Source organism: Lutjanus erythropterus, chromosome 10, assembly GCF_056507025.1.
Source record: "Lutjanus erythropterus isolate fLutEry1 chromosome 10, fLutEry1.hap2, whole genome shotgun sequence".
NCBI classification, from domain to species: domain Eukaryota; kingdom Metazoa; phylum Chordata; class Actinopteri; order Lutjaniformes; family Lutjanidae; genus Lutjanus; species Lutjanus erythropterus.
Window position 1 is genome coordinate 9,088,135 of NC_139326.1, and position 11,893 is coordinate 9,100,027.

Below are 11,893 nucleotides of genomic sequence, written 5' to 3' on the forward strand. Positions count from 1 at the left end.
ACAGTTCAGTACCTAATAAATGTTTTCCCAAGATAATACTGCACATTTTTTAGATCAGTCCAAGCCACACCTGTGCAATTATCATGCTGTTTAATCAGCATCTTGATATGCCACACTTGTAAAGTGGATGTATTATATTGGCAAAGGAGAAGTGCTCACTGACACGGATTTTAATAAATTTGTGTACAGAATTTGATTGAAATGTTGACTGTGTTGCAGTTGGTGTTGATGATATGATCAATTATAACTTTATTTGTGAATTTACTAAATTAGCTAACATGGTAAGGGTCTTGTGTGGTTTTCTTTACTTTGTGTTTAATCATTATTGTCATCATACTGGTCATGATGTGACGAGCAAGGCCAAGTAAAAAAAAAAAAAAGTGCTGCGGGAAGCTGTATCCTTTTCCCTTCTTTCATAAGATAAGAGGGCCATTACATTTTGTTACTCCCATTGCTCTGCCCTTAGAAATCAAACTACAAAGGTTTGTGTCATGTAAAGGGGAAAACTATTTTTGTATCAGCCTGAAGACTATTTGATAATCCAGTCTTTCCTCATCATATCTCCAGTTAAACCTGCAGCCGGCAGGTCTGTCTACCTGGAGCACACTCCAGTTCTAAAATATCTCTCTACTGTTTAGTTTTTCACATCAGCTTTGATTGTGAACATATTTGCTCATCTTTTTTGCACATCATTTTGGATCCTGCCAAAATAAATGTTTTGTTCACAGCTTACTTCAGCATCCTCAGTTCTGTAACATCAAAAGTATGAAATAACAAAAGGTTTATCTGAAGGCTGAAGGCATTCCTACTAAAAGAACTTTTAATGCCCCCAAATAAAAAAAAGTACATATTTCTCCTCTATAGTGCCATTTATATATCGAGACTGTTTTGGTGCAAGTTGCAAAGTTTTAGAGATATCACAATAGAGACGTCAGCCTTCTGTCTATAATAGGATTAAATGGCAGGAAGAAAGTAGTTCTCTGGCAAATCTGGCAAGTCACTTGTCCAACTGGGCAAGTGGTAAAGTAAAATTAAACTTTTAAACTACTTTGATAACCGTTTAAGTAATTATTCATCCAGAAATGGCAGATAATGCTGTTTTCAGCCTCTCAAATATGATGATTTTCTTTGTTTACTGTTATATTAAACTGAATATTGACAATTTAAAGTTATCACCTTGAAATCTGAAAAATTGGGATGGACATTTTTTTGCCATTTTATGACATGTTATGGACATTGATTAAACATGACAACTAACTTTAGACTTTGTTGTTATTTGCTAATAAATAAAACAATTTGTACACTAGCAAGTAAAAACCTGACTTTGAGTAGGCAGATTTCTGACCCAGTCAGTAGGTCGAGCAAGTGGATAAAAACATCAACACTGAACCCTGAACTGTTCCTTTAAAAGCCTTTTCAGTACACATGGAATCATATCAAACAAGACATTATTGACTGATCAAAACAGTGACATTTATTGGTTTTATTTCCTGCACATGGTTTAGTTACATTTAAATCATTACAATAAATCAAAATCATGAGTGTTATCATATATCATTTAAATTTGCATCACATAAAATAATTGTAATACAGGAAAAGAGGTAATTTTGCTTCACATGTGGTGTCTCAGTCATTTTGATTACATACGATCGTGATTCATGCTTATCAGAGAACATAAAGCTAGTGAAGAAATAAGAACTATTGCAGTTTTTTTTTTTTTTTTTTTTTTTAACGCAGGGGTCAGCAATCAAACAAAAAAAAAAAAAAAAACACCCTGCCCAGAACTGCAACTATTAAAGTAACTTGTCAAGGTTGACACTATGGTGCAAAACATTACAGTAAACTTAATGGTTTATGGGCACCAATTCACAAATGAGATTAGTAAACTGACAGAAATGCTTAATACATGTTTGGTAGTAAAGTGATTGAACATATTGCACAAATTACTAGGGGTGTCACGATTGTTTTTTTTTTTGTTGTTGTTTGTTTGTTTGTTTTTTCTAATGCACCATTGACCAGGGGTTTCCAAACTTTTTCATGTGAAGGATATCCACAATTAATGTACATTCGAGGAAACGTCCCCAATTTGAGAGGATTAAAGAACCTCCTTTTATGTATTTTTAGGTTTTAACTTCTAAACAAGAATATATAGATATATATAGATTACAATGAATCAAAATGGCCAACTCTAACTTCCAAAAAATGTTTGAAAACCAGTGTTAGACCCTTGAGTCTTTAAAGTAAAGATCAACAGATCGTTGGTTTTATGCTCTGACAAGTGTCATTTACATTTTCAAATTCTTCTTTTGAAGGATAGTCTATGGTATCGAGTGTATAAAGTATATGGTATCATGGCGTCTTGTCTTTGAAATGTTAAAAATTTTGAATTTCTGAACGAATTCTGAAGTTGGAAAAGTAATCGGACAATTGCCCATTTTGCCTTTGATTTCAATCATTGAAACTGAAAGCTCTTTGATTTTCTATTTGATAATGAAAGTGTGACACCCCTACCAATTACAGTACGAGGGAAAAAGAGACAATCGCTCTATTTACACCTGGTATTAAAAAGGGATCTGTTATCTAGATCAGGCAAAATGCAGAATGTGATCAGATCTGCCTGACAACATCTAGAGGTAGTCTGGCTTGAATTGTGTTCAGATCTTAGGTAGATATAAATGCAATCCGTACAACAATGTGGATAATGTATCCCAGGTGTAAATGGGGCGTTACAATGCCTAATTAAACGTTCATGTAAGAAGTGTTGTTCTAATTAAATCATCTTGCTGTTGCATCTCCAGCATGTGGACGTGGATCTTCTTGGCATCAGCCTCTGTTCTTCAAGCTGTCTTCTTCCGTCACCTGGGTCATGGACAGAAATGCTTGCTCATGAGAATGCAGATGTTTTTGCCGCACTTCCAGCATTTTTGTTTGTCATGTGGTGAACCCTCTTGGGTCTTTCTCTTGCACAGTGAACACACTTTTGCACCACCGCCGCCTCCTCCTTTGCGATTTTTGGATGACAGAAGCTGTTGAAGCTCTTTCTCTATGGTGGCGTCTGGTGCCTTTGCGATGCCCACCACCTCCACTCTCTTGGGGTCAAACACACAATCCTCCTCTCGGCCACTGCGCACGGATTTCATGCCACAGTTGGGGGGCACCCAGGCCGTGTCGTAGCCCTTTGAGTGCCAGGTGTACTGCAAAGGATGGTTGTCCTTGTCGATACGCTTGACACGGCCGAGACGCACACGTAACTGAAGGATCACGCGGTCCGTGGATGAAAGTGGATAACAAGAAGCCTTGTTTATATCACGACTGACATAAACGCCCGGTCCCAGCATGCCACCTGTCGACAGTTTAAAACCATTGGCAATGATGAGCCGTGCGCTTGCATTGCTGGTTCCATGGTACATCTTGTAGACACCCCGTTTTTGGGGTTTCTGAGACGGTCCCAGGTCCACACCAGGAAAGGAAGCGCCATCGTCCACCACCTCCCAGCCAGAGAACTGCACTGACATCCTGAGTTTTTAGGAATGTCTCTGATGAGGTTGTTGAAATCCCACAAAGATCTGCAGCTGTGTGAGAAATAAGTACAGAAATGTGACATCATGTTATAGCAGATTTAAGGTCAATCAGGATGTAAGAGGCAAATAAAAGCCACAGAGCCAGCTTAGCCCAGTGGTCCTGACTCCTAATAACTTAAGTTAAACTTAACTGAAATTACCATATCTATCATGAACTGCAAATCTCTTTCATGTGTGTTTCTCATGAGGTGTAAAACAAAATTCAATCATCAATTTACCCAAACTGCCTGTTTGTGATCAGATCACCTGATTAGTAACTAAAATGCAGATGAATGGTTTGGACATTAATTCAAACTGTACTCAGTACTCAACTATGAGTTTAAAAGTAACTAAATAGTTTACATACTTAAAAGTAGGCTTGAAAATCTACTCATAAAAGTACAAGTACACCCAAAAAAACTACTTAATTACAGTAATTTGAGCATTTGGAATTAGTTACTTCCACCCCGTTTATGAGTCTTTGCTGTCTCAATAAATATGACGACAATACTGTTCATGTACTTAGCCTGTCAACCTAAACTTTACAATTCGGTATTATCATTTCCTGTTTTATACCTCCTGTTGGTTATTTTGTTACATTTCTCAATAAATCTTGCAAAATACAAGACTTTTAAGCTTAAAATGTTTAAACCTTACCGCCAGCGAAGCGTTGTTTTCCCTTCGTCTTCAGTTACTTTTACTTTCTGTTTTACTTTCTTTCGGTGGTCTTATTACCACACATGATGACGTCAGCACGGGAAGTCCTCATGGCCGGTTAGCTCAGTTGGTTAGAGCGTGGTGCTAATAACGCCAAGGTCGCGGGTTCGATCCCCGTACGGGCCACTTTGTCTTATTATTTACTGCTACACAGCAGGTCTGCTCAGAGTTTGCTCTCCCCAAGTTCTACTCACGATCCTCTATTACTCTGCTGTTATACCTGCAACAACTGATTAGAAAATAATGAAATAACTTGTGAAAGTATGAGCACCTTATAGTCAACTTCTTGCTAGCAAACACTGTGTGTACACATCCAACAGTTACAGAGCAATATTACCATTCATTACTATTTAAAATGTCATTTTAGAACCTGCCAAAAGTATTCACAGCTTACTTCACCATCCTTGATTTAGTCACAGCAAAAGCATGAAATCATGAAGCTCAGGGGTTTATCTGAAGGCTGGAGGCATCCCTACTAAATGAGCACTCAAGAGCCTCTTCACTAAATATGAAATCATATCAAACTGGACAATATTGGTCTCATAATAACAATGGTATTTATTGTTTTTTTTCTGTTACATAATTTGGTGTAGTCAAAATCATGAGTGTCATCACATATTTGAAATTGCATCACAAAACAACATCATAAAACATAGTAAACGATTAATTCATAAGTAGGATTTTGTAGATCACTTACAGAAATCCTAAAAACATGTCCAGCTGTAAACTAACGGAACATATTGCACCAGTTACAGTATGGCAGGAAAAGACTGAGACTATGAGTCCAGTTTACAAAGTATGATTACACCCTGAATTAAGAATTGTTGTTCCCATTACAGAAAAATGTCCAAAGTGCTTGTCCTATCTTAACTTAAGTTTCCAAGATAGAGAAAACCCTATCTTCATATTACAGAAGTTTTGGGAAGTTTTCTTGCCAATTACCCATGATTAGGATTTAGTGGTACATCGATTCCTAACTTACAACATTTTTCATTTAGGATGGTTCTGTAATCGTGAAATTCCTGTACTAAGAAAAGATGTTCCAAACTCAGTTAGGAAACACTTTTCTGTAATGCCAAAGATCACAAAAGTCATCCTAAATTGAGATAAGACAGGACTTCAGATTTCAATTTATATCAGTTTGCTTCTGCATCTCCAGCATGTGGATGTGGATCTTCTTGGCATCAGCCTCTGTTCTTCAAGCTGTCTTCTTCCGTCACCTGGGTCATGGACAGAAATGCTTGCTCATGAGAATGCAGATGTTTTTGCCGCACTTCCAGCATTTTTGCTTGTCATGTGGTGAACCCTCTTGGGTTTTTCTCTTGCACAGTGAACACACTTTTGCAGCAGGGCCGCCTCCTCCTTTGCGATTTTTGGATGACAGAAGCTGTTGAAGCTCTTTCTCTATGGTGGCGTCTGGTGCCTTTGCGATGCCCACCACCTCCACTCTCTTGGGGTCAAACACACAATCCTCTTCTCGGCCACTGCGCACGGATTTCATGCCACAGTTGGGGGGCACCCAGGCCGTGTCGTAGCCCTTTGAGTGCCAGGTGTACTGCAAAGGATGGTTGTCCTTGTCGATACGCTTGACACGGCCAGGACGCACACGTAACTTAAGAACCACACGGTTCCAGGGCAGACACAATAATGGATAAGAAGAAGCCTTGCTTATATCACGACTGACATACACGCCCGGTCCCAGCATGCCACCTGTCGACGGCTTAAAACCATTGGCAATGATGACCCGTGCGCTGGAAACACTGGTTCCATGGTACATATTGTAGACACCCCGTTTTTGGGGTTTCTGAGACGGTCCCAGGTCCACACCAGGAAAGGAAGAGCCATCGTCCACCACCTCCCAGCCAGAGAACTGCACTGACATCCTGAGTTTTTAGGAATGTCTCTGATGAGGTTGTTGAAATCCCACAAAGATCTGCAGCTGTGTGAGAAATAAGTACAGAAATGTGACATCATGTTATAGCAGATTTAAGGTCAATCAGTATGTAAGAGGCAAATAAAAGCCACAGAGCCAGCTTAGCCCAGTGGTCCTGACTCCTAATAACTTAAGTTAAACTTAACTGAAATTACCATATCTATCATGAACTGCAAATCTCTTTCATGCGTGTTTCTCATGAGGTGTAAAACAAAATTCAATCAAAAATTCACCCAAACTGCATGTTTGTGATCAGATCACCTGATTAGTAACTAAAATGCAGATGAATGGTTTGGACATTAATTCAAACTGTACTCAGAACTCAACTATGAGTCTAAAAGTAACTAAACAGATTATGCATACTTAAGTACTAGTAAAAGTAGGCTTGAAAATCTACTCATAAAAGTACAAGTACGCCCAAAACACGACTTAATCACAGTAATTTGAGCATTTGGTTAGTTACTTCCACCCCGTTTATGAGTCTTTGCTGTCTCAATATATATGACAGACTTGAATGCTGATACACTTGCTAATGTCAGTGCACTCTCCTTTTCTAATCAAATTCATTCAACGTTACTGACAACACTATTCACTCACTATAACTTATAATCATAGCTGTGGTCCATGTCTGTCAGCAAATTAAACCCCACACTTTTCAGATCACTGGACGACAATACTGTTCGTGTACTTAGCCTGTCAACCTAAACTTTACAATTCGGTATTACCATTTCCTGTTTTATACCTCCTGTTGGTTATTTTGTAGCATTTCTCAATAAATCTTGCAAAATTCAAGACTTTTAAGCTTAAAATGTTTAATCCTTACCGTCAGCGAGGCGTTGTTTTCCCTTCCTTTCAGTCAGTTTCGTTTTCTGTTTTAATGAATTTATTACCACGCCTGATGACGTCAGCACGGGAAGTCCCCGTGGCCGGTTAGCTCAGTTGGTTAGAGCGTGGTGCTAATAACGCCAAGGTCGCGGGTTCGATCCCCGTACGGGCCACTTTGCTTTATTACTTACTGCTACACAGCAGGTCTGCTCAGAGTTTGCTCTCCCCAAGTTCTACTCAAGATCCTCTGTTACTCTGCTGTTATACCTGCAACAACTGATTAGAAAATAATGAAATAACTTGTGAAAGTATGAGCACCTTATAGTCAACTTCTTGCTAGCAAACACTGTGTGTACACATCCAACAGTTACAGAGCAATATTACCATTCATTACCATTTTAAATGTCATCTTAGAACCTGCCAAAAGGAAAGCTGTATTCACAGCTTACTTCACCATCCTTGATTTAGTCACAGCAAAAGCATGAAATCATGAAGTTCAGGGGTTTATCTGAAGGCTGGAGGCATCCCTACTAAATGAGCACTCAAGAGCCTCTTCACTAAATATGAAATCATATCAAACTGGACAATATTGGTCTCATAATAATTATATTTATTGATTTTTTTTCTGTTACATAATTTGGTGTAGTCAAAGTCCTGAGTGTCATCACATATTTGAAATTGCATCACAAAACATAGTAAACAATGATTCATTCATGAGTAGGATTTTGTAGATCAATTACAAAAATCCTGAACACATGTCCAGCTGTAAACAGAACATATTGCACCAGTTACAGTATGGCAGGAAAAGACTGAGACTATGAGTCCAGTTTACAAAGTATGATTACACCCTGAATTAAGAATTGTTGTTCCCATTACAGAAAAATGTCCAAAGTGCTTGTCCTATCTTAACTTAAGTTTCCAAGATAGAGAAAACCCTATCTTCATATTACAGAAGTTTTGGGAAGTTTTCTTGCCAATTACCCATGATTAGGATATAGTGGTAAATCGATTCCTAACTTACGACATTTTTTAGTTAGGATGGTTCTTTAATCGTGAAATTCCTATCCTAAGATCCTAAGATATCCTAAATGCAGTTAAGAAACATGTTTCTGTAATGCCAAAGATCACAAAAGTCATCCTTAACTGAGATAAGACAGGACTTCAGATTTCAATTTATGTCAGTTTGCTTCTGCATCTCCAGCATGTGGACGTGGATCTTCTTGGCATCAGCCTCTGTTCTTCAAGCTGTCTTCTTCCGTCACCTGGGTCATGGACAGAAATGCTTGCTCATGAGAACGCAGATGTTTTTGCCGCACTTCCAGCATTGTTGCTTGTCGTGTGGTGAACCCTCTTGGGTCTTTCTCTTGCACAGTGAACACACATTCACTGTACCACCGCCGCCTCCTCCTGTGTGACTTTTGGATGACAGAAGCTGTTGAAGCTCTTTCTCTATGGTGGCGTTTGGTGCCTTTGCGATGCCCACCACCTCCACTCTCTTGGGGTCAAACACACAATCCTCCTCTCGGCCACTGCGCACAGCTGTCAAGCCACATTTGGCAGGCACCCAGGCCGTGTCGTAGCCCTTTGAGTGCCAGGTGTACTGCAAAGGATGGTTGTCCTTGTCGATACGCTTGACACGGCCGGGACACACACGTAACTGAAGGATCACGCGGTCTGTGGACAAACGTGGATAACAAGAAGCCTTGTTTATATCACGACTGACATACACGCCTGGTCCCAGCATGCCGCCTGTCGACGGTTTAAAACCATTGGCAATGATGAGTCGTGCGCTGGAAACACTGGTTCCATGGTACATATTGTAGACACCCCGTTTTTGAGGTTTCTGAGACGGTCCCAGGTCCACACCAGGAAAGGAAGAGCCATCATCCACCACCTCCCAGCCAGAGAACTGCACTGACATCCTGAGCTGTCAGGACCGTGACTGATAGAGATGGTTGTTTAAGTCCCACAAAGATCTGCAGCTGTGTGAGAAATAAATACAGAATTTAGTCAAAGTCAGATTTAAAAGCAATCAGAGTGCAACTATTACTTAACCTTTAAACAGCCTAGCACATAAAAATATTTTGGAAAATTAGTAATTGCTATTTTCAAATGTAGCTAGGCTAAAATACCTAGATATCTTTTTTGCCCCTTTCAGTTATAAATTGAACATATTGCCCCTTTTTTTTTTTTTTCGAAAGTTCATGTTCAAACTTTTAAAGCATTTTATATATTTTACTGACTTTAGGACGTCAACAAAATCTGATCCGAGTTCCTCATGTAATTAGAAAATGAGACGGGTTCTTAGGGTATAGCTAAACATTTTTCATTAATAAAATGTTATCTTTTAAAATCTTATTTAAGTGTCTTAATGTGCACCATATTTCTTTTATAACTTGTCTCAATCTTCTTTTTTTTTTGTTAGTTTGTTTTATTTAAATCACTCTGAAGCCTTGGTGTGGTGTTTGCTTCCTTTTCTTCTACCCCTTTGCTGTTTCACCTGCAATAATTGATTTGAGCACAGTGGAAACAAGTCGTGAAAATATGAACACCTTTAAACCGATATGTCCTCACTCCTAATACCTAAAGCCAAGTTGAACTTGATTGGAACAATATTATCTATCAATTGCCGTTCCCCTGCTACTGTTCACTGCACTGTAGTTATCTGATTCATCTTTTATCTTCTAATTTATTGTAATGTAATAATTTTTATGTCTCTTTATAAGTACTGTATTTCTTTTATAACTTGTCTTAATGCCTTTTTGTTTTTAAAGCACTGAACAGCTTTGTTATTGAGAGATGCTGTACAAATGAACTGCGTACCTTTTGCTTCCTCATATCTTTGAACTTGACAGACATTTAATGTGTTGGATTAGTTTGCTTCCTTGTCATAAGTTGTCCATCTTGTACATGTTGTTTTCAGTTAACAGTGCCAACATGAATTTCAATTTCTATGCTAATTTCAGTCCTTCATTATAATCAGATTCATTCAACTTTACTTAGAATGGCCTCACACTGATCTCCTCACACTGATCTCCTCACACTGTGTTCAGAAAAAACATAAAACTTTATTCATCTTAGAACGAAAGAAAACTGTAAATTAATTCAAATCTCATGTAGGTTAACTTTTTCTACAACAGTAACAAAATACGAGACTTTTAAAATTTAAACATGAACATCTTACCGTCAGTGAGGAGTTCTTTTCCCCGTCAGCTCAGTAAAACTAAGTTTCTGTTCTGTCCGTTTTGTTTTCACTTTTCATGACGTCACTCACAAAAACTTGCATGGCCGGTTAGCTCAGTTGGTTAGAGCGTGGTGCTAATAACGCCAAGGTCGCGGGTTCGATCCCCGTACGGGCCAGACTATAATCTTGTGATTCGCATCAAGTTTGCGAAATGTTGTACATGCACCGTGCGGTGTGCTTGCAGTTCCCCTGAAATTATCCTCACGGATTTGAAGTTAGCAGAAAAAAAGTTAGAATGATAGATACACGTCACACACAAGATATATGTTCATTAAAAAAATAATAACTTTGAAACACTGAAACCATAAATAGTAACAGTTCATATAATGATATATTATTAGTATCATATAATAACAACATTTAATGAATATTATTCAATTTTAATTCATTAAAAATAAAAGTGTTCAGTGTGTCATGTGTTCATACAGTGGTGTTCTTATTTAGGTTTAGAGTCTAACAAGAGAGGCCATAATTTTTTAATAGTTGTCATAATGTAAAGGATTTAATCATAGTGAGAAAATCAATCAAATAAAATTCTGAACTGTTTGTCATTTTCCTAAGTTTCTCTGTAAATCTAGGAAAATACAAGGTCCTTTTAAGATTAAAATATTAAATCCTTATCGTCAGTGAGAAGTTCTGTCAGCGCAGTAACTTTTGCTTTCTTTTCCGTAGATTTCTTTTTCACACTTGAGATGACGTCAGGACGGATACATCCCATGGCCGGTTAGCTCAGTTGGTTAGAGCGTGGTGCTAATAACGCCAAGGTCGCGGGTTCGATCCCCGTACGGGCCACACTTTGTTCTTGACACATTTGTAGCACAATTGTGATATCTTGTACAGACCATGAACCGCACACAGTGTCTCGACGGTTTGCAGTTCTCCCTGTACACGTGGTTTGCTGCTTGGAAGAAAAATTAGCTCCACCTGGTCGTGTTTCGGAGAGAATCCTATTGCTAATCTCATACTTTTTATATTTAGTATTCACTGTTCCTGCCCTTACAAAGTATCCACTGTTGCATGACCCTCTTGCTGATACACCCATCACAAATATTGTGGGTCAGAATAGTCAGGAAAGCTTGGTGGCTTGCATTCTGCCAAATGTGACCTGATGCAGTAACATATCCTGGTATTTTTGGCATACTGCATTTGACATGTGTGTAACACGTGTGTTAGAACATACTAAATCTTTTTTGGTATACTAAATAGTATGGTAGCACAGAGATTTGAGAGCCTCTTGCACATGCACACTTGACTCAACACAGTTTTATTTGTCAGTTATACAGGGATAACACCAAAACTAATTTTGTCTTTGTACTTTACTCGTAGCATTGAACATCCTCTTAGACTGTATAGAAAGAATTTGACTTTTAATCCGGTATATTTTTGGTAGTCTCCCTATCACTGCGTGACAGAGAGTGTATGAGTCCTCCTTTCTGGCTAAATTGATGGTGATACAGATGAGTTTAGACAACTAAGTGTACAATAATAAATATCTTCTATCTCTTCCTCATGATTGAAAAAAAAATATTTTAAAATCTGAAACTGGTCCTTTCCAACTTTACATAAAATAAAAAGAACTGGGCTACTATTAAATTATGTTACTTAGAAATAGTG

General features: G+C 38.3%; 3 protein-coding genes and 4 non-coding genes across 7 annotated transcripts; 4 read left to right on the forward strand and 3 right to left on the reverse strand.

Moving 5' to 3' along the window:
- Window positions 1-2,575: 2,575 nt before the first annotated feature.
- On the reverse strand, window positions 2,576-3,814 carry LOC146320019 (uncharacterized). The gene has a single exon (XM_084728148.1). The coding sequence runs from the start codon at window positions 3,513-3,515 to the stop codon at window positions 2,865-2,867; it is 651 nt and encodes a 216-aa protein (XP_084584274.1). The 5' UTR covers window positions 3,516-3,814; the 3' UTR covers window positions 2,576-2,864.
- Window positions 3,815-4,329: 515 nt separating this feature from the next.
- trnai-aau (transfer RNA isoleucine (anticodon AAU)) lies at window positions 4,330-4,403 on the forward strand. Its single transcript has one exon. It is a non-coding gene; the product is annotated as a tRNA-Ile (tRNA).
- A 515-nt stretch (window positions 4,404-4,918) lies between these two features.
- LOC146320021 (uncharacterized) lies at window positions 4,919-7,061 on the reverse strand. The gene is made up of 2 exons (XM_084728146.1): window positions 7,034-7,061; window positions 4,919-6,218 (listed from the first exon to the last, which is right to left on the reverse strand). Exon 2 carries the CDS (start codon window positions 6,157-6,159, stop codon window positions 5,503-5,505), a length of 657 nt encoding a protein of 218 aa, XP_084584272.1. The 5' UTR covers window positions 6,160-6,218; window positions 7,034-7,061; the 3' UTR covers window positions 4,919-5,502.
- Window positions 7,062-7,134: 73 nt separating this feature from the next.
- Window positions 7,135-7,208, forward strand: trnai-aau (transfer RNA isoleucine (anticodon AAU)). The gene has a single exon. It is a non-coding gene; the product is annotated as a tRNA-Ile (tRNA).
- Window positions 7,209-7,607: 399 nt separating this feature from the next.
- LOC146320023 (uncharacterized) lies at window positions 7,608-9,201 on the reverse strand. Its single transcript, XM_084728147.1, has one exon. It carries the CDS (start codon window positions 8,954-8,956, stop codon window positions 8,303-8,305), a length of 654 nt encoding a protein of 217 aa, XP_084584273.1. The 5' UTR covers window positions 8,957-9,201; the 3' UTR covers window positions 7,608-8,302.
- A 1,120-nt stretch (window positions 9,202-10,321) lies between these two features.
- Window positions 10,322-10,395, forward strand: trnai-aau (transfer RNA isoleucine (anticodon AAU)). The gene has a single exon. It is a non-coding gene; the product is annotated as a tRNA-Ile (tRNA).
- Window positions 10,396-10,997: 602 nt separating this feature from the next.
- trnai-aau (transfer RNA isoleucine (anticodon AAU)) lies at window positions 10,998-11,071 on the forward strand. The gene has a single exon. It is a non-coding gene; the product is annotated as a tRNA-Ile (tRNA).
- The last annotated feature ends 822 nt before the right edge of the window (window positions 11,072-11,893 follow it).

Excerpts from the sequence above, each read along its gene's own strand:
- LOC146320019 (XM_084728148.1), bottom strand. The coding sequence starts at position 3,515 with ATGTCAGTGCAGTTCTCTGGCTGGGAGGTGGTGGACGATGGCGCTTCC.
- LOC146320021 (XM_084728146.1), bottom strand. The coding sequence starts at position 6,159 with ATGTCAGTGCAGTTCTCTGGCTGGGAGGTGGTGGACGATGGCTCTTCC.
- LOC146320023 (XM_084728147.1), bottom strand. The coding sequence starts at position 8,956 with ATGTCAGTGCAGTTCTCTGGCTGGGAGGTGGTGGATGATGGCTCTTCC.